Raw genomic sequence first — 22426 nt, forward strand, 5'->3', positions numbered from 1 at the left:
ACTAGTGGGACTAATTTTAACTGTAGTGGTTATTATCACCTCAAAGAGAAAGCATGAGCCAACATGAATGCTTAGAAATAGATGCTTGCATTAGTGGTGTGCAAGTTCAAAATGAGGGATCACAATTTTCTTCCTATAAAAAATTATATCTTTGTGATGTACCCAGTGTCTCTACTTTTTCTCATATTATCCCCCAACATATACCTTCCACCTTCATATGATTTGCAAGCATATCCTGTCCATTCTTATCTTGGCTTAGTTTAAATGTAGGCTGTATCTTGCTATTCTAAATGAGTAACCAAATGGACTTGGATAGTAAGGGATATTTGCATCACTAGTATTCTTATCTCCCCTTCATGCTCCTCTTATTTAAATACTATCCACCCTTTGAGGATCTATGTCTAGTGTCATCTGCTCCATTGAAGCTGCCTCGGTTACTCTAGCCCCACCCCTCCTTTCTCTGAGCTTTTTCATCTAAAGTAACTACCACATTGTTCAGTATTATTTCATACATGGTGGCTTTTTCTCCCAAGCTAGGTTATATGCTCTGAGGGCTGTGAGCTCATTCTAAATTTTATAAATTATATACTTTATAAATTTTACACTATCTAGTCCAGAATGGACAAATTGATCCTCAATAACTACCTGGTCATTAGTTGGTCAAAATTGGTGTGATTTTTTTTTTCCTCTCTTTTCTTCCAAATTATATCAGAAACTAAATGTCTCCTGCATTAAATAGCTGTGGCAATGCAAAATACTTTTATGTTTTCATCATCATCTATTCAAGAGGCAAATTCTTTTTTTGTAAACACTCCATTTATTTTTTATTTTATTTTTTAAGATTAATTTATTCATTTTTGGCTGCGTTGGGTCTTTGTTGCTGCATGTGGGCTTTCTCTAGCTGCGGCGAGTGGGGGCTACTCTTCGTTGGGGTGAGCAGGCTTCTCGTTGTAGAGCACGGTCTCTAGGCGCGCGGGCTTCAGTAGTTGCAGCACACGAGCTTCAGTAGTCGTGGTGCATGAGCTCAGTAGTTGTGGCTCACAGGCTCTAGAGTGCAGGCTCAGTAGTTGTGGCACACAGGTTTAGTTGCTCCGCGGCATGTGGGATCTTCCTGGACCAGGGCTCAAACCCGTGTCCCCTACATTGGCAGGTGGATTCTTAACCACTGTGCCACCAGGGAAGTCCTTTTTTTTTTTTTTAACATATCTTACACGTTACTAACATATTATGTACACTATACACATCTGTTTTTTTAAAAAAATATTTATTTCGGCTGTGCCAGGTCTTAGTTGCGTTCAGACTTCTTAAGTTGTGGCATGCATGTGGGATCTAGTTTCCCTACTAGGGATTGAACCCGGTCCTCCTGCATTGGGAGCACGAAGTGTTACCCACTATACCACCAGGGAAGTCCCTCAAGAGGAAATTTATAATTCTAGTAAAGAAACGCTACAAGGAAAGTAAACCTCATATCTTAAAGGGGAACTTCCATATCACTCAACTTGCTGAGTAATCTAGGGTTTGGCTTCTCTAATCTGCCGTTTCCTCATCTCTGAAAATAAGAAGTCATGTCTTTGGCCATTTGCCTCTTGAAGCTTTGCTGGGAAAGTGTATATTTCTGAAGATAGTGATGTTTATCAGCGGCTGCCTTTGGAATGAAAGAATTGCTATTTTCACCTACTTTATGATTCACTGTGCATAGGAAGGAACCTGGGAAGACCTAATATACATATTGGTTAGCAATTTCTATTTTTTATTTATCAGTGTGTTGTGAACATAGTTTCTTTTCTAAAACGGCTTTCTACAGTGGGTCCAAGAACAATTCAGAGTTTTGCCTCTTACTGTTGATTTATTTCCAGAGTAGATAGTTCAGGCGAACTCTGTTTTCACCTTGTGGACTCTGACCCAAACTAGTGGATAGCGACTTGGTTTTGTGGTGAAACCTTTTTTTTTTTTTTGCGGTACGCGGGCCTCTCACTGTTGCAGCCTCTCCCGCCGCGGAGCACAGCCTCCGGACGCACAGGCCCAGCGGCCATGGCTCACGGGCCCAGCCGCTCCGCGGCATGTGGGATCTTCCCGGACCGGGACACGAGCCCGTGTCCCCTGCATCGGCAGGCGGACTCTCGACCACTGCGCCACCAGGGAAGCCCTGTGGTGAAACCTTTTTTATGCGTTGAGGAAGTAAAGGATTTGACACATCTCTGCTTGGTGGGATGGATGGAACTTCCATCCTTATGGAAGGAAATTAAAATATGTCAGCCCGTTACTTGCAGGTTGCAATAAATGATGGTAGTACTTGGATTTGGCTAAAGGTATTTTTGCATATTGTTGGTTAATGGGATATCGACGTTGCATTGTTTTATAGAGAATTGCCCAGATCAAAACCCTCGTCTCAGGAACTGGGATCCAGGACAAGATTCTGCAAAACAAGTTGTTATCAAGGAGGGAGATATGTTCCGCCTGACCTCAGATGCCACGGTGAACTCTATAGTCATTAAGGATGGAGGTAAGTAGCAGTCCCTGTCTATGGGAACAGCAAGGTTGCTCTTTACTGCAGGGCAACGTTTGATGTTCTTTATGTAGAAAACTATTCTTAGCTTTTAGGATGTGGTGTCACTCTAACCATGGAGACAGGAAAAGTTCCTAAGGTAGAACAGTAGAATTCAAGAGCTGGAAGGGCCGTAGAAATCACTCAAGTCAAGACCCTTGATTTATAGAAAAGGAAATAGTTCCAGAAGGTCATCTCTCATAGCTAAATCTTTGTTACAACTATGAACAGTGATGAGAGAGTTAATGTGGGTTAACATATGTGAAAATGAGATTCAGATTTGTAGAGTCTTACATATTTTTCTAGAAATGATGTACCTTTAAAGTGAATGGATTGAAATTCATACACATGGGCATCTTTAGGGTGTTGAGATATGAACTCTCCATTTCTTCCTTTAATATGTTTTGAAAACAGGTTCAATTTTCTAAGCAGACTTCTAGTAAATTCTTTTTCCCAACTTAACTGCGGAAGTGCTTTTTTCCCCTCTTAAGATGAAATTTATTTCTCTGTACCTCAGAAAGATGTTTTAGAAGTTGGCTTACTTAGTGTGTTATTCCCTGCAGGACTGCTTGTATTTGGGGACGATAAAGATGGATCCAGAAATATTACTTTGCGGACTCGTTACATCCTGATCAAGGATGGTGGGGCGCTTCATATTGGAGCAGAAAATTGCCGCTATAAATCCAAAGCGACAATTGCCTTGTATGGCAAGTCAGATGAAGGTGAAAGTATGCCAACATTTGGCAAAAAATTTATTGGTGTGGAAGCCGGCGGGACACTGGAATTACATGGGGCACAGAAGGCATCGTGGACGCTGTTGGTGAGAACTCTGAATTCCTCAGGCTTGACCTTTGGCTCCCATGCCTTTGAAAAGGACTTTTCCAGGGGCCTCAATGTGAGGGTCATTGACCAAGACACAGCCAAAATTTTGGAAATCGAGAGGTTTGATACCCACGAATACCACAATGAAAGTAGGCGACTTCAGAAATTCCTGAGAGACCAGGATCCAGGACGGATTGTTGCCATAGCTGTTGGAGATTCAGCAGTCAAAAGCCTCTTACAAGGAACCATACAAATGATCCAGGACCGGCTGGGAAGTAAGCTGATCCAAGGACTGGGCTACAGGTGGGCACACATATCTCTCTACTTTCCTTCCTGCTATGTATTAGCGTCTGTCTGTGTGAGAGGAGAGCGGGATGGAGAAGGAAACAAAATACTTCACAGTCTGACTTCAGGGGCCAGAATGGCCACTACCATTTGGAAGTCTCGTTGCCTCTTGCTTTGAACTGGAGGACAGAAGACTGTTTACAAAGTTCTTTTCTTGGCTTTGGTTTATGAAGCACTTTGTGAACCTTAGCGTTGGGCTTGTGAAAAATTAAGAACAGAAACGTACTGAAAGCAATCAGGCAGTTTAAGGAGATTGATTTCCTTCTTTTATTATCTTCTGAAGATCATATGAAACTCAGGCTAATTGGAGGTACCTTATGAGTTGAAAGGTTAGGGCCCAATTCCGTGCTAAGGTGGAAAAGTTGTCTGAAAAGATTGAGGAGGGGTGGAACATGCACAATTTTCTTTTTCTTTCTTTCTTTTTTTTTTTTTAATCCTTTAATTTGAGTCTGCTTGTTTGATGGGCACAGGCCTTTGGGGCCCTGGCACATGTGAGGAAGCACAAGTTGGAGGGCTACGAGGTTCATCCAGATAGTGGGATTCATCCCTACAGTTTATTCTTGTGTTCTTGTGCCATAGGCTAGTTAATCATGATTTCCTAATGCAGTTCTGGGTTCTGGGGAAGCAGCTGGCTCAACATTTAATTAAAAAAAAAAACAAGTTTTAATTCTGCTTACTGTTCACAATAAAGTCAGGGAATATCTGCAGTGAAAAGTAAGAGGACTTCAAAACTCCCATGTTGAAATGATCTAGTTATTATTTTTTTCCTTTGATGGTTGGTTGGTCTAGTTATTATTTTTTCTTTGGTCAGTGTTGGAATGGAATATTATCTATAGAAATTGTAGAGAAAGTTAAGAAGACAAAAATTAGTGAAGAAAAAGCATCTGTAATGTTCTTAAAATGCTTTTTACTCACCCAGGGAATACTTAGGGGATTCTTAGCGCCGGGTACCCATAGATGCTTAGATGAAAGGACACTGTCTCAGAGTCCTCTTTTAATCTGGTGGATAAACAGAGACCTAAGTAGAAGGGGATCATACAGTGAGAAACTTAGTGCAGCTACAGGGTATGATGGGAGTGCAAATAGAAGGAGCCTTGGAGGCTCCCCAAAGGTGAGAAGCCCGAGGGAAGTTTAGGAGTATACTGTGTAGGCTGTAGAGAAGGAGGGCTTAGAGGTAGTTTCTTTTGGGGTGGTGATGGTGGTGGTGGTTTAATTAAATATTATACATATACAGAAAAGTGCTAAAAACAAGAATATAGAGTTTAATGACTTATCACCATGTGATATCGGGGTAGTGACCACCCAGTTCAAGAAAGAGAACGTTGCCAGTGTCCTGGAAGCCCCCATCCTATCCCATCCTGTTCACTGACCACTCCCTCTGTTCACCAGAGGTAAACCACTCCCCTGGATTTGTGGAGAACACTAAAGTTCAGGTTTGCCTGTCTTTGAACTTCATATAAATGGAAGCGGACAATATGTTATATTTTGTGTCTGGCTTCTTTGCTCAACCTCGTTATTGAGTGTCGTTTATGTTGGTGCATGCAGGGTGGCTTATTTTCATCGTTGTTTATTTTCTATCGTATGACTATAGCACAGTGTATTTACTGCTGGACATCTGGGTGGTTGTCCAGTTCGGACCTCTCATAAAATGTGCTTCTCTGAGTGTTCTTTTATCCGTCCCTTCATGCTCATGTGCACATATTTCTATAATTTATAGACCTATGAATGGAAGTGTGGTCTGTTCAAAGTCAGACACCTACTTTGTTTCACTATCCAGTAATACCGGAGATTACAACTTTATGTCATTATTGTTCTAGGTTTTGTGTGTTCATTAGCTATGAATACTTTGTTTGACTCTTTTTGGGATCCTCTCCCTACTGTTTCTAAATTCCTTTTAGAATTTAGAAATATTGCTGCTGATTTGATGGAGGAATTAGAGTTGTGATCCTTTGCCAACATTCCATTGCATTGACATTATCTCCAGGGTACATAAACATGCCCCTTTGAAGATAATGTTCTGGCACGCTGAAATTTTCCTCAAGTGGAGGAGGGAAGTAGGAGTGTTTTGGAGATAATATCAATAGAATAGAACATTGTTTTATAGTTGCTGAGGCAGTTCTGGTAAATAAAGGAAGCCTCTGATATTCTTCCTCTTCCCTCTCACACAGGAGATAATAAATGGAGACATTCTTCGTTTGATTCTTTCTGCTGTATCAAGGAATATAAATAGAGCTATAAAGCACAGTCGGCCAAAGAGCAGCTAATCCACGCAGGGGTGGGTGTAGAATTTGTAAGGTTGTAGGCATGCTCTGATTAACTTTCATCTGTGAGTATCCAGCCATCTGTGTAGCATAGATTACATTTGGCTTTTTTTTTTTTCTACAGTAGGAAGTTGACATTTTTCTTTTCATGTTTGAAACCAGGAGTCTTAAGGCAAATTTTCTGACTTTTTATCTTTGTTCTTTTTTTTTTTTTTTTTTTTGATTGATTTTGCCACAGGCTTGAGCAAAGTCCCTGGGATGTTTATCACAGTATCACAGAAATAAAATGGTGTTTTTCAAACATACTGCTTTCAACAAATAGATATAAAGCATGTAAAATTTTAAATCTATTGGATAGTGATTCTACAGATTTAATTTAAGAATATTAAGAAACCAATAATCCAGTGGTGCTCAGCCTTGTTTGCATACATGAGATCTTAAAAAAAATCCCACGCCCAGGGCCCACCCTACATGATTTACCTCAGGATCTCTGAAGGCTAGGACACGCCCCCCCCCCCCCCCCCCCGCAATTTGTGCAGTTAAGGTTGATACCTACGGCTCTAACCTCTGACCTGTGACTCAGAGGTTCTCAGTGTGGTTCCTAGACCAGCAGCAGCAGCATCACTTGGGAATTTGTCATAAATGCAAATTCTATGGCCCAGCCTCAAACAGTCAGAAGGTGGGGCCCAGCAATCTGATTTAACAAGCCCTCCAGATGATTCTGATGCCTACAAAGTTTGAGAACCACTGTTCTAACTCAGTGGTTCTCCAGTGTGGCTGCACAGTCGTGGCATCTGGGGAACTTTAAAAACAGACTAATGCCAGGCCCCACCTGTAGAGATGTTTGCATCAGTGTGGGCTGGGTCTAAGCATGGATATATTCCTAAAGCTCCATGTGATTCTATTATGCAGCTAGATTTGAGAACATAGCAGAGAGGATAGTGGAAAAGAGAGCAGGTAATAATTTAAAAAGAAATGGGTTTGTGCCCAGAATGATATAGGAATGAAATGGGTATGCATTGAGGAAGGAAGTCAGTGCTTAATTGAAGTCATAGTCATCAGTGTTTCACCTGTTACAGAGCTGGACAAACAAGGATTTAAAATTCAGGTGCATTTTCTTCTGTGATTTCAGTTATTTCAGTCAAGTTTGGACTTGCAACCACATATGGAAAAAGAGGTGGAGGGATTGACAAAAATGAAAAAATGAATTAACACCTGTCATAAATAAGCACCTGTCATAACATCTGTGTTGGGGAATTTGGTCAGTACCATGACAAATAATCAAATGCACCTGCTTATTTTCCTTCTAGGCAAGCTTGGGCTTTGGTTGGTGTCATTGATGGTGGAAGTACTTCTTGCAATGAATCTGTGAGAAACTATGAGAATCATAGTAGTGGAGGAAAGGCTCTTGCCCAAAAAGAATTTTATACTGTGGATGGTCAGAAGTTCTCTGTGACAGCTTATAGTGAATGGATTGAAGGTAGGCGAGTACAGTTTATACTCTTGTAAGACATTGGTAAGTATTGTGACAGATTTTTTTTTAAGTGTATTCAAATGACTGTTTAGATTTCTCAACTGGTTAAAGATGAAACCTATAGTTTCTCTACTGTACGTAATCTTTTAGACTCAAGGGTTTTTTCTGGACTAGAAAATGATCTAGTTTAGGCACCCCCAATTGGACTTTTGTTCTTCATTCTTGAGTCATATGGTGTAGTTAATGGATTTGCTTCCTGAATTTGGTACCAATTGAACCAATCTGGATGTGATCGGGTGAGCTGTCTTAAGTTATGTTCTGTGACAGTGAAATGATCTTGTACTTTAGATTTTCTTGTTATATAGACGTGTCGACAAATATTACATTTGAACACATGCTGTATAAACAAATTACTCATTTTCTTAGCAATTTTTCCTTGATAATCCAGCTACTACATTTATCTTATGGACAAATTGGAAAACACAGAAAAGTACAGTTAAAATTAATGTTTAACCCTATCATTCAGAGTTAATTAGCACTCTTCAATCTATGTTGCCTCCCGTAGTGTTCATTTTATTTTAACCTGCTTTCCTCTCCTTAAATAATGTATTGTAAAGTTACCTTAGGTCTTTACTTTTTCTTCAGCACATTTAAAAAATTATAATCCACCTTTCAGAAGAACTATCATGTCTAGCACTGATGCTCTGATTTTTTCTCTTAAGGATGTTCGCTGCAGAATTTCTGTACTTACCGACTTTGCTGCTAGATTTTTTTGGCTCCAGGTAGATAGGCAGCCTTCTGTCTGTGCTTGCCCACCAGCTTTCTTTTCCAACCCAATATTATACCAAAATTAATGTGAAATGAGTCATTAAAAAGTGCTTTATTACATCTGTAATTAGCCAGAAAGGTTTAGTTTAGATTGAGCTTATAACTCTGTTTTGAGCACCATTGTAGCAAAGTATTCACTGAAATGGATTTTTTGAGACAGAATGCCTGGGTTCATATCCCAGCTCTTTTTTTTTTTTTTTTTTAATTTAATTTATTTATTTATGGCTGTGTTGGCTCTTCGTTTCTGTGCGAGGGCTTTCTCCAGTTGCGGCAAGTGGGGGCCACTCCTCATAGCGGTGCGCGGGCCTCTCACTATCGCGGCCTCTCTTGTTGCGGAGCACAGGCTCCAGATGCGCAGGCTCAGTAATTATGGCTCACGGGGCTAGTTGCTCCACAGTATGTAGGATCTTCCCAGACCAGGGCTCGAACCCGTGTCCCCTGCATTGGCAGGCAGATTCTCAACCACTGCACCACCAGAGAAGCCCCCAGCTCTTTTACTTACTATATGATGATGGGCATGTGACTTTAACTTCCTAACCCTCAGTTTCCTCATCTGAAAAATGGGGATAATAATGGGAACTACCACATAGAGCTGCTGTGAGTATCAAATGTGAAGAATATGAAGTTTTTTAGCACAGTGTATACAGTAAGCACTAAATAAAGGTTAGCTATTTTAACAATAATGCAAACTTGACCTGGGTGTATTTTGTGTCCTTGTAATTAAAGAGAGAAAGTCTTTTGCTTTAAAACAGAGTTCCTGGTATGTAACAGGGACTTTCACATGTTCCATCTAAGCAGCCTTCTGAGTCTGAGGTGAGGAGATGGTTTCTGTTATGGATAAGGAAGCTGGAATCATGCCTCAGCTTTCTGCCTGCAAGACTACTGCTCTTTTGACCACGTCCTGGTTGCCTCTGGCAAAAAGCATAGGTAGATGAGGAGTATTTCTAAGCAGGAATTTGGACCTGCATGAAGAGTTTAGTGGAACTGCTTCCAGGAAGACTCCAGGCAGAGGATAACACTGACAAACCTTGAGTCAACATTTCCTTTGTGGGAAATTTTGCTTTCATTTCCACATTGCCAATGACTCCTCTCTTCTGGAAGAGGGTACATTCTAGCTATCTACTATAGGATATTGTTTGTGTTCTATGTTCTCAGTGGCTCCTGTTTTCTGGAAGAGGTAGAAATTCTCTCCAGGAAGCAAGGAGGATAAAACTTACATCCTTTCATACTTCCTATTCAGTAGTGCTAATAGGAGATATCTCAGGTAGGATTTTCTTCTACAGCCAGAAAAAAGTGAGGAATAATCGAACAATACAGATTTTTTCCACGTAACCTAGCTTTTTTTTTTTTAAACAGAAACAAATTCTGATGGTCTTTTAAGCCAAAACTTATTGATCTAGAAATCTTTTTTTTTTTTTTTGCGGTACGTGGGCCTCTCATGTTGTGGCCTCTCCCATTGTGGAGCACAGGCTCTGGACGCACAGGCTCAGCGGCCATGGCTCACGGGCCCAGCCGCTCCACGGCATGTGGGATCTTCCCGGACCGGGGCACGAACCTGTATCCCCTGCATCAGCAGGCGGACTCGCAAGCACTGTGCCACCAGGGAAGCCCTAGAAATCTTTTTTTTAAAGCATTATTGAAATTTTATATGAAAAAATTAATGTTTCTTAGTTGCTCTTTTTTTAGATAATTCTTTTTGGTAAAATCTGAAATTTTGGGTAGTGATTGTCATTGCTACTATGAGTTTTTTGTTTACCTTTGCTTTTAACTTGCCTGTTTTGATTCTTGGGAAGGCAGAATGATATAGACTTTAGGAAATTGGACTCTGGAATTAAATTAGCATTCATTTGTGGGCTCTATCATTTTTCAGCTGTCAGTCAGACTCCTTGACCTTTGCTTTCTTTATCTTTAATGCATATAATAGTTCCTACATCTCAAAGTTGTTTTGATGAAAAGTTATTATGTATGTGAAATCCCACAGTTGTTAGCTATCGTTATTGTTAGAGTTATTATTATTATTTAGACAAAATTCCATTATAGGCTTTAGTATTTATATGCAAGAAACATATAAAAAAACACTTTACATTTATTAGGTTCTTTTTTTTTTTTTTTGGTGCTTTGTAGAAACAGGAAAACATGGTGGATCAGAGTCTAAAGGAGCAGAATTCAAGACTTGCTCAGGTTAGGTTTTATCAGGATATCCTCAAGGCTGTAAGGATATTTGTGTTACTCTTTGTGCCTTGCCTAAATTTCCCTCTTTTTTATTCCCCTAACTTGAGTAAATGAGTTTTTTTTACTCCTATCATCGACTCTTAGAGTCAGTGTCTTAAAGTAGCCCCAGAGTAGTTTGCCAGTTAATTAGAAGGATGATAGTGAAGTACAGTTAGTAAACAGATATCTTTGAAATGTGGTGTTTTCCCACATTTCCATATTTTTCATAGCTTCCATCTATTCCATATTCATTTGCATTAAATCAGTTTTTAAACCATGACAGATTATATCACGGACAGTTTAGAAGTAGGAAACACTTCTACACTTGGTTGCATGTTGAAGAGTATAAGTTATGGAGATGCTGGATCAACTTTTCAGTTTTCATCTGCCTAGTTGGGAACCAACTCTGAATTTCAAAAGGAGGTATTAGGAGAGATCAGTAATTAGTAGTCCCTGGATTGCAAGCCTGACGTTATCCCAGGAAAGGAGCTGAGTTGGACTGGGGCACTGTCATGTGGCCTTTAGGTCACATTGCAGATAATGGTGGGAATACTCATCCCTTCAGTAGACATTTATGAGTCTGCACTATGAGACAGAGCAGTGAATACACAGATGCATGTACTTTGCTGCCTTTACTGATGTAGCTTCCAAGGAGGTGAGCTGTCTTCCCATTGGAATGATACGAATCATACCAGAGAGAATATCAGAATGAGAATACCGGACATAAAGGTTACTTCCAGCAAGGATGTTTGGGAAGTACTTAAAGGTTCGCCTGAACTTTATCAGATGAATAGTATCTTGGTTGATGAATTAAGAGTGGAAGGACACTGTAGATAAAGACTAAAGGATGAGCAAAGGCACAGAAATGAGAGATTGCCTAAGGCGAGCTTTTATTCTTAATATTAAGATTACATATGTGCTAATGTCCTGTTTCATCCTGTGCATGGATCAAATTGAAGCATTGCTGACTTGTGTTTATTTTAACTTTTGATTTGTGAATCAGTGAGGGGGTTGATTTTAGAAAAAAAAAATCACTTTCTTTCTTGCTTTTTGGTTTAGGTGTTTCTCTTTCAGGTTTCCGGGTAGAGGTCGTGGATGGAGTGAAACTTCATCTGCTGGATGACGTTAGTAGCTGGAAACCCGGAGATCAGATTGTGGTCGCAAGCACGGACTATTCCATGTACCAAGCAGAGGAGTTCACTCTTCTCCCCTGTCCCAAGTGCAACCGCTTCCAGGTCAAAGTCAAAGGTATCAGACTGCTCAGAAGGCTTCTTGGGAAACACTCTTTTTGAGATGTGACTCCTGGAATTCTTTGTTTTTCCTTCAGTCGTCATCATCATCATCATCTTCATCAATATTGAAGTTCTTAGTAGTGGGGTGTTTTGAACACAAGAGTCCCAGAGGATGTTAGATAAAAGTAGTCATTGAGCAATAATGTTGCTGTTAATGATGCGTTATAGGCAAATCAGTGTTTTTGTGCCAGTTTCTATGTTAAAAAAAAAAAAAAGATGCAGACTAGATGGATTGATTTTTTTTCAAGATCCTTTCCAACTTCTTTCTTATTAATTTTCCACTATTAAATAATAGTAAACCAGATTCATTTTTTAATAGAAGTCTTTCTTTTTTTAATTAAAAAAAATGAAACTCATGGTTTTTGAGTGTCTACTTTCTTGGCAAAAAGTAGATCTCACTAATATATTTAAAATGGAACCAAAAAGGTATTTTCAGGGCTTCCCTGGTGGCGCAGTGGTTGAGAGTCCGCCTGCCGATGCAGGGGACATGGGTTTGTGCCCCGGTCCGGGAAGATCCCACATGCTGCGGAGCGACTAGGCTCGTGAGCCATGGCCGCTAAGCCTGCGCATCCCGCAACGGGAGAGGCCACAACAGTGAGAGGCCCGCGTACCGCAAAAAAAAAAAAAAAAAAAAAAAAGATATTTTCATAAAACTACATTTCCTGTCATAATCTTGAATAATATATTTTTTGAGAAAGAGCAATGTACAATAAGATTCTTACTGTAAGCAGTGTTTATAAAGGATGACTGACATTTACCAGGTACTTATTTTGAGCCTGGTAATAGGCAAAGCTTCTTCCTTCATTGCCTCAATTATGGGATTCATTGTGCATTTCACTCATTATATTTCCTTGCTTCTGTAATAAAAATTATACATTTATGATACAAAACAAAATAAAAACAAAACAAAATAATTTATAGTAACTATTTAATAAGTACTCAGTGGGTAATTTAGAGCTTTGAAGGTTAAAGGAAAATTTTTTGCTTTAGAAAAAAATGGGATTGGCCCACTTAGCAATTTTTTCTTGTTTCATTCAGTGTTATACTTTAAGCAGAAAACAAAAAGCTAAAAAACCATGATACGATCTGGCATTAATTTCATTTGGAAATTCCCACTCTTGTTAACAAGTCTACGTGATAATGAGTCTCCATAATCTCAACTCCTGGATTTATTTGTATTTTTCCTTCCTGAGTTTTTATAGTAAAGATCAGATAAAAACTCATTATTAAAGTGTTTCTAAGCTTCCAATAAATGTGGGAATTTAAAAGTGCATAATAATATTACAATAAGAAGTGGGAAGGGAAAGATGGTTATTTCTGTACTGTTAATGTCCAAATGCAGATTACTTTAGCTTTGAAGTAGAAGCAAAAACAACTTGACACTCTGTTATCAACATGTACAGAACCATTCGTTTTCCTAGATCCAACATGCATCTGGGTCTTCATGTGTTGTCCTCAAGGGAGTAGAACAAGAGCACATGGACAGGAAGCAGAGAGAGAGAGACAGCATGGATTCTTAGTTAGATTCTGGATTATTGGTGCTGTTCAAGAGAGGACTGAACTACTTCAGGGAGGAGTAAGGTCTCTGTGTGTGGATTTGATAGTTGGTAGTGAGGGTTAAGGCATTGAGTGGGGGATTAGACTATATAATCCTTAAAATCTTTACTTCCTGGGATTCTGTGGTTCTGAGGTATTGAAGAATGGAAGAAAACAATAAATTTTAATAATGTCTTGGAGTTACAGAATAAAGAGGACTATCTTTTTGACATAAGTTTTATGTTTTCATTGTTCTAATGTTATTTTTGCTTTGCTCTCATCAACCAGAAACGCCTCAGTTCCTGCACATGGGTGAGATTATAGATGGTGTAGACATGAGAGCTGAGGTTGGAATTCTTACCCAGAATATCGTAATCCGAGGAGAAATGGAAGACTCATGCTACGCTGAAAACCAGTGCCAATTCTTTGATTATGATACCTTTGGGGGACATGTCATGGTAGGCAAAAGGATTTAATGAACTCTTTGAAACCCTGGCTGCTAAGTGCATGTTGAAAAAACTTCAAGTTTTGGAATGAGATCTTTATGGCTATTGAAATCATATTTTATTTCTTTATCCAATAACAATGAGATTTTAGATGATTAAAAGATAAGGTTATATCTTTATTTAGTTGATCTGGACCTATAGTTAAACCATTTAAGAATTGTCCTGTGAAGGATTAAATCAATTTACATTGGGAAGAACCAATTATACAGACAAAGAAACAATCTCAGTATCATGCATGCAATCTCTGAAAGAATCAGTTTTTTTTTTTAAAAACATATTATGAAACGGTAAGCAGTACACATTCAAAATATGTTTCTGTAAAGATATTTTTTGTATGCAGATTTTTACTCTGTAAAAGTACTAAACACTTACTGTGTGCTAAGCATTGCTCTATGTACTAGTGTATTGGACTCCTGGGCTGCATTTTGGCTACATGTGTCTTAAAATCAGTTTTTGTGCATTGAGTAGGCTATTATTGTTGGCTACGTTTCTATTGCACTGATTTCTAAAATGTTGGTCAGTGTCATTTCTTTGTTTTTAGTAGTGTGATAAAAAATCCAGTGTTTGTAAATATTGAGATCGCTCCAGTGGTGGATCAACAGAGGCGTTTTTAAAAAGGACTCAAGTAAACAACAGTATGTGCTAACTAAAACATTGAGGAAGGATTTAGAAATAATTATTTATCAAACTCTGGTGGAGATTATAGAAATGAAAGAATAAGACAAGACTGGAAATGGCCAAAATATTTGAACAAACCGAAACATATATACAGAAACCATTTCTGTAGTTTTCCATGTTACATTTCCTTTATTCCTAATGAGAGGCTATTTTTATTGCTCTTCAAAGCATTCACTTATGTAAAGAAGCATTTGCTAAATTATGATCTGGGAAAACAGTCTAGTCTAGTCTCCTTCAGATATTTTCTGTTAAAACAATATTTTTCGCTACTTTGCTATTCTGAGCTACTTTGCTGAAGCTACTTTGCTTACGTATTAGTTTGATTTTGGTTATCTTACAGATAAAGAAAAATTTTACTTCAGTCCATCTTTCTCATGTGGAATTGAAACATATGGGTCAGCAGCACCTGGGGCGGTATCCTGTTCATTTTCACCTGTGTGGAGACGTGGATTATAAAGGAGGGTACAGACATGCAACGTTTGTGGACGGCCTATCTATTCATCACAGCTTCTCAAGGTGCATCACTGTGCATGGGACAAATGGCTTGCTGGTAAGTAGCCTCACATTATGTTGATGCATATTATGGAAACAGTTAACTCTCCTTCATTCTCATGACTTCTCAATTTTATATAAGTAAGCTGTTATACCACGTGTCTTACTCTATCCTGCTTTACTGAGAGTTCTGCTGTTTTTCTCTGTTCTTTTAAGAGATCAATGAACCCTGACATTTGACTTTGCCCCATCAGCTAAGATCAAAACTTGTTTTTGCTTTTGTACTGAGCATGCCTCATGAATAGCACTTGTCGCTTAAACCGCAGTCAATCTTGTTACCAGTGACATCATACACTTGTATTTCTGCAGATAAAAGACACCATCGGATTTGACACACTAGGTCATTGTTTCTTTTTGGAAGATGGTATTGAACAGAGAAACACTTTGTTCCACAATCTGGGACTCCTCACCAAACCAGGCACCCTACTTCCCACTGATAGGAATAACTCCATGTGTACCACCATGCGGGAAAAAGTGTTTGGAAATTACATCCCTGTGCCTGCCACTGACTGTATGTGAGTAATTGGCGGAGTGAAAAACTCACTTGTGATGGTCAAGGGCTGTTGGCTTTTGGGGAAGATGTTTTGGGGGAGGTTTTTAATAGGTGGGATTTTTCCTGATGAATGTTTAAATAACCTTAAAAAATGCCTTTCAGGGCTGTTTCAACTTTCTGGATTGCTCATCCCAACAATAATCTGATTAATAATGCAGCTGCAGGCTCACAGGTAAATAATAAAGTGCTTCAGTTTTTTTGTATTTAAGTTTGTAAGTATTCTGGTTTATATATATGCATTGTAGTTTGTGGTAATCTAACTCAAGCACCTTGCTTTCTGGTACAGCTTATTTCATTGAGAGCAGGCTATAGCTGAGATGGTTCTTCTATTTTTTCTAAATCATTTGTGCCAGTTAGTGTTTATGAGTGTAGTAAGACAGGCGCTAAATGCCAGAAAAGAGATGGGCTCATATCTAGGGTTATCATGCCATCTCCAGAGTGTATTTTTAGTGTATTATGTACGATCTTTCTGGCTTCCCTATTTCAGTCATATATTAATGAGCAAAGAAAGCCTTATGAGAGTGGATTATTCTGTAGAATATTATGACAATGGTCATTCTGGTCAAAGGGGCACATCCTTTTGTTAAATACAGGGATTGTATACACTTAGGGATTTCGTCTCTTTGGTAAAGCAAGGACTCAATTGTGTGCCTTAAATTGTTTCACATACACATACACAGGGATAATTTAAGAGAATAAATGAACTGTTTTTGGATGACAGAAATGTCTCCTGGATAAGCTTGGAGAAATTTACATTTGTAATTGTGTGTTTTTAGGGCTGCTAATTTATAACATAAAAATGAATCTTTAAGACATGATACTATTATGAGTATATCTGTGCTGAAAACTATAGCACAGAAATATGAGCTTTGAAGCAAAACCTGAATATTCATATATATACATCATGGCTATTAACATTTAAAAAGGAAAGAGATACCTAGCATTGTTTTCCAGGATGAAATAAAAAATAGTTGAAGGGAGTATTTCTTCAAGATAACCAGAAAACAGGTATCACTGGGTGATGGTAGAATTCACATCTGTGATTTTTCTTAAAAACGTAAAACATAAAATTCTTATTTGACAGAGCAGAGACCTGGACATTCAATCATTTCAGGCTTCTATTCATTCATTTTTCATCAAATATTTGTTGAGCCCATACGGGATTTGTGTTGAGAGTTTCTGATTGGAAGATGAGATTTTGGGTAAAGGTGACCAAGGGTTTGATGTGCAGTCTTACCCCAGGATCATCTTGTGATCTGTTACATTACAAATAACAGTCAGAGCAGAGCTTCCTTTCAGCTGTTTTCAGAAGTCATGGGTAGAAGATCAAAGCAAATTGCAAATAGTCCATGAAAAAATGTAAGGTGAGGTTGCCAGACATCCTTATTAGGCCTCATGTGAGAAAAGCAGAAAGCAGGTCTCTATCTTTTCCATCTCCTGTATGTTCTTCGTCCTTTGCATTCTGTGAGTTCTTTTTTTCTCTCTAGAAAAACTGTTCCAGTAAAGCTCATGTTTTGGCAAGGGTTTTCCTCCCAAAGTAAATCAAACCCTTTCTTCTTGGTACCTTTCCACTGCGTTTTACAAAGCTCCCTTTGCCTGTTTTGACACCACAGAGTTTTAACAGGAAACAGCTGCTACCTCCTTAGCCCGCTTTTTCTATCCCCCAACCTGAAACTCCATTGCATCTTGGGAGGGTTTACTCTGCCCACAGTTTATAGGGCTATGGTATGGAGCCTTCTTCACAGCCCTCCAAGTCTGTTTTGTGCCCAAAAGAATAGAGGTGGCAAACACATTTTTCAGAGTAGTTTGTTTTACTAAGACCCATCTGTAAAGTTTTATCATGGAAAAATGCCACATATTGCATTTGTTTTGGTGATATGTTTTCCACAATTCATATCTCTATGCTCCTAAAGGACTTCGTTACAACTAATATAGTATTTATTACATATATTATATTTTAGTTCTCTCTGTATTTCCCATTAGAGTATGAATTCTTTGAGACCTGGCACTAAATAAATGTTTGCTAAATTTGAATTGATACCATACTTTTCGACTATATATTTGAGTTTTAACAATCTGTTTAATCAGAGTTCCTTCATGTGAAGTTGTCCTTCACATTGGGCTGATTTTTAATTAAATTGTAAAATAAAAAATTATCACAGAGATTAAGAACATTTCATTTTGATTTTTATATCTCATTTTGAGTGTCAGAAATTTTCAAACTGTTCTGCTGCTTTGGTTAAGGTAAGTAACACTGAAGTTGAACAGACAGGACCTAGCCTGAGACAGCATCCTGATTCATGTGTGTGGTGGTTTTTTCTGTTTGGCAAAAATTTGCCTCGGGACAAGAAGGGCACTGGAGTTGTTTGAAAGAAGTCAGTGATGGATAGTTGTTTAATAGGTATGACTCATCTATTGATCAGGTTTGGAGGTAAACAGAAAAAAACCCATATTGCTAAAAGGCTGTGCTGTCCTGGTCACATGGAACGGAAGGGAGGATTTGGTTCTAGTTCTGTATGACTTTTTTTTCCCCCCAGCTGTTATTTAATACTTTGATTTAAAAAATTTTTTTATTGGAGTATAGTTGATTTACAATGTTGTATTAATTTCAGGTGAATCAGTTATACATGTACATATAACCGCTCTTTTTTTTTTAGATTCTTTTCCCATATAGGCCATTACAGAGAACTGAGTAGAGTTCCCTGTGCTATACAGCAGGTTCTTATTAGTTATCTATTTCATATATAGTAGTGTGTATATATCAGTCCCAATCTCCCAGTTTATCCCTGCCCCACCCCCCCCACCCGTTATCCCCTGGTAACCAAAAGTTTCTTTTCTATTGGATTGGCGAAATGAACTTTTTGGCCAACCAAATACATCCATGACTCTACTTCAGTTTTGTGAATAACTTCATTTGTACCCTTTTTTTTAGGTTCCACGTATAAGTGATATCATATGATATTTGTCTTTCTGTGTCTGACTTACTTCACTCAGTATAACAATCTCTAGGTCCAGCCATGTTGCTACAAATGGCATTATTTTGTTCTTTTTCATTGCTGAGTAATATTCCATTGTGTGTGTGTGTGTGTGTGTGTGTGTGTGTGTGTGTGTGTGTGTGTGTGTGTGTGTATGTACATACCACATCTTCTTTATCCATTCCTCTATTGATGGACATTTAGGTTGCTTCCATGTCCTGGCTGCATGAGTTTTTAAAGTAGATAATGATGGGAAAGTTACTTCGAAAATAAATTTTGGTATCAGCCAATTCTATCTTTTGTCCCATCTTACAAGCAAAGTTAAATATGCCTTTTTTTTTTAAGCCTGATATACTGCTTTGAGTGTACTAGATGAGTGCACAACTCTTAGAGTCAATTCTGAACCTGAACCAATGAATAATTAGTGTTAAAAAGATGAAACTTGTTTGTGAAATGCTTAGGTTATGTGAGAGTGTTTCATAGAGTGGCTTTATAAAAGGAGGCTTTTTAATAATCTTTCCCTTTTAATTATAGGATGCTGGAATATGGTATTTATTCCACAAGGAACCTACGGGGGAATCCAGTGGATTGCAGCTCTTAGCAAAACCAGAACTCACTCCATTGGGAATATTTTATAACAACAGGGTCCATTCAAGTTTTAAGGTAGGTTCCTAAATTTTAACAATCAGTACATAACGATTTGCAGGGTAAAGGATGGACTACTGTGATTACAACTGAGAAATGTTAATATTAGGTAGAACTTGTCATCAGAGAAAGTAATTTGTGATTAAATAAGCAGACTCCTAACCTTGCCACATTCAGGATGTATAGACAGCTTTCTGTTTATACACACATAGGAATATATGCTACGGCACACATGTACATGCAATCTGAATAATTATAATAATGGACTTGACCTATGAATCCTCATCCTCTTCCTTCCCTCCCCTTGCCTTCTTTCCAATCTTTAATATCATTACATGTTTCTAAGGATGTACACATTAGTGTATTATATGCTTCTGGAGGTTAAAAAGCATATTTTCTCTCTTCTCTCAGTGCTAATAGGGTGTCCTATTGGACACTTAATACTAGTTATGTAAATAGTGAAATATTGTTTAAGAATATTTGACCCAATTTAAAATGATATATAGGTCAAGGAGACGAAAGGCCATTTAAGAACTCTAACTTTCATGATATTTGGCACTTGTCCCCACCTCCCTGGTGATAAATGCATCTGGTTCATTTTATGCTCCCAAGGCATCTTGATATTTTCATCATGTGATACAATGCCCAGATTCTTTACTCTGATGTGCCCATCAAAGTTGAATTAATACTTTCCATTTATGATACTCAGAGGATCCTTTAAAAACCTAAGTGTGATGTACTTTGAAGAGCTTAGAATCACTTGATGAAGACTTGAGAGAGGAAAAAACTTAGAAAGAATTGTGGTTTTTATGAACTGAATAGTTGATTAAGGCTAGTAACTGTTGAAAGCAGCACTTCAAAGCAGAAATCCTCAAAATTTTCTAATTATAAGTGGTATTACAAAAAACACCTTATTCTAATTAATTTTTTAAATGTCATATACCATGAGGACATGTAGTAATCTACTGTATCAATTTAAAATAAAAGGTATTAGATCTAAATAATGAGTGGATTATTAGGTTTTAACTTATTAAATTTGGGACTGACTATCCAGAGTGATATCAGACATCCAGCCTGCTGGGTGTCTCAGGGACACATAAATAAAATGTGTTCAACACGAAAATCCTTATTTTTGTCCCCAGACCCATTTCTGTGTCTTCGTTTCAGTGAATGAAACCATTAGCCACTTAATTGCCCAGACTAGAAATATATGAACCTTTATTGTTTGTTTCCTTTCCCTTATCCTTAGACATTTTATTAATTACAAATGGTATCAATTCTACCTAGTAAAGAATTCTCACTCTATTTTACCTGTTACTACTGTCACGAGTCTAGATCACCTTTATTTCTCTTCTGGATTACTGTAGTCAGCTCCTATTTTTTCTCTTATCTCTCTTTTTGCCCCTTTCTAATTCATTATCCATCTTGTAGCCACAGTATTCTTTCTTAAAATGCACTTGATTCCATTGCCTTTATTAAATGTCCCATTGTCTTGACTCTTTAGCGTATCAACTCTGCACCATCTGGCATTTGCTTCTCTTTAGTCTTCTTCCTTACCTTTCCTCCCTATATACATTTCCTGTTAGTCCAGCTAAGATTTTTTTCCCTCAGATGTGCCATGCTTTCTCTCATCCCCAGATGTTTTGTACAAATGATTCCCTTGAGTACATTCCGCTGGGTTCTTCAACTGTTTCCCACCCACTCCCTGCCCTTCATCTCTGACCTGTTCTGTGTGGTTAGTTCCTTTAAGTTTCAGCTTTAGGATGTCACTTCTTTTTGGAGACATTCCCTGAATTCTCTCTCTCTTACCTTCACAAAAGTTCTTATCTTGGTGCTTTTCTTATGTGCTGCCAAAGCATCATCTGCTTCCTTTGTTATATGCTTATAATATTGGATGGTAATTGTTTATTTCATTGCATGTCATCCTGCTAGTTTATGTGTCAGTAACAGCAAAGACCATAGTTTTCTGGTTGACGTATAATGCTTGGTGCCTACCCTAAGGTGGGCACTAAATAAATGTTTGCTGAATGACCGAATGAGTAAAAGTATTAAAAAAAATACAGTAAAGTAGCTCTTTTTGTAATACCTTTGCTTTGCTGTTTATTCCCTTCTCCCTCCTTTTTTGGTAGATGTGATAAGCTAAAACTTATTTCATGAATCATTATATATATAGTTATAACTTGGGATTCATATTCATTTCAGTCCATTATTATATTTTCCAGGCTGGCTTATTTATTGACAAAGGTGTCAAAACAACCAATGCTAGTGCTGCTGACCCAAGGGAGTACCTCTGTTTGGATAACAGTGCAAGGTAGAACTGGTCCTTTTAAATCACACTCAAGCCATATCTTGCCAAAGTAAAACTTTCTGAGTTAAGCTGTTGCGCTCTTTCTCCAGTAACATGTTTAAAATGAAGTTTTCAGGGTTTGTAGGAGGGTTTTGGAAAAACATTTATTTTGCTGTTCTAGGTCCTGTGGCTGGGCTTTTCATCTTATTGAGATGCCAAAGAAATTGATGCTTTTTCTCTTTTTGACAGTTGTAAATTGATGTTAGAGAGAGTTGTAGAAAGAGAAAGAAAAAGAAGAGAGATATGTTGAAAAAGGTTTCAAAATTTGGCCAAAAGTAGAACATGATTCATTGAAAAACAAGTTAAGCTAAGATGTTTTAATATAATCCCTGAAAACCAAGGCATATATAATTTATTGTTAGTGGTCAAAGTGGAATGTCGCGTTAAATCTGTTTCAAAGGGAAAAGTCTCAAACTTGATGATTAAGCTAGTTCTGGTTCAGTTCTTCGTAGTCTCAGATGCATATCATAGCTGGGCTATGTGTTACTCTCCTTTATAACCACAAAATGTGGTTAGGATATGGATCAGCATTTCAACAAAGTTTTTTTTTTTTACATGCTGTGTATGAGCCAAAATAAATAAAATATCTCCAATGGAAACAAAATTTTCTGGAAAAGATGGCAACTTAAGGTCATATTCAGTAGAAGTTGTGTACATGTTATTTTTCTATACTTCAAGTTGATTGACCAACTAAAGGATCTGAAAGGGTTCTAGATTTAATAGGCTCTGTTGACAGTTATTTACGAAAACGATGACAGGCGCTATTGTTCACAAGGGAATAAAGTAGGAGTCACAATGGAGGTTGGTAAAGCAGAATCCTTGTGACACAGTAATAAAGGTCAGGAGAAAACTGGGC

General features: G+C 38.1%; 1 protein-coding gene across 1 annotated transcript in view; it reads left to right on the plus strand.

Moving 5' to 3' along the window:
- The window catches only part of CEMIP2 (cell migration inducing hyaluronidase 2), a 78527-nt gene that overhangs the window by 18620 nt on the left and 37481 nt on the right, over positions 1-22426 (plus strand). Inside the window, exons 3-12 of the mRNA XM_060014635.1 lie at positions 2363-2503; positions 3109-3670; positions 7284-7453; positions 11546-11734; positions 13603-13772; positions 14839-15048; positions 15360-15565; positions 15706-15775; positions 19113-19241; positions 21446-21534. Of these exons, the coding sequence (XP_059870618.1) occupies positions 2363-2503; positions 3109-3670; positions 7284-7453; positions 11546-11734; positions 13603-13772; positions 14839-15048; positions 15360-15565; positions 15706-15775; positions 19113-19241; positions 21446-21534 (1936 nt within the window). The remainder of the gene's footprint in view (positions 1-2362; positions 2504-3108; positions 3671-7283; positions 7454-11545; positions 11735-13602; positions 13773-14838; positions 15049-15359; positions 15566-15705; positions 15776-19112; positions 19242-21445; positions 21535-22426) is intronic.

Source organism: Delphinus delphis, chromosome 6, assembly GCF_949987515.2.
Source record: "Delphinus delphis chromosome 6, mDelDel1.2, whole genome shotgun sequence".
NCBI lineage: Eukaryota > Metazoa > Chordata > Mammalia > Artiodactyla > Delphinidae > Delphinus > Delphinus delphis.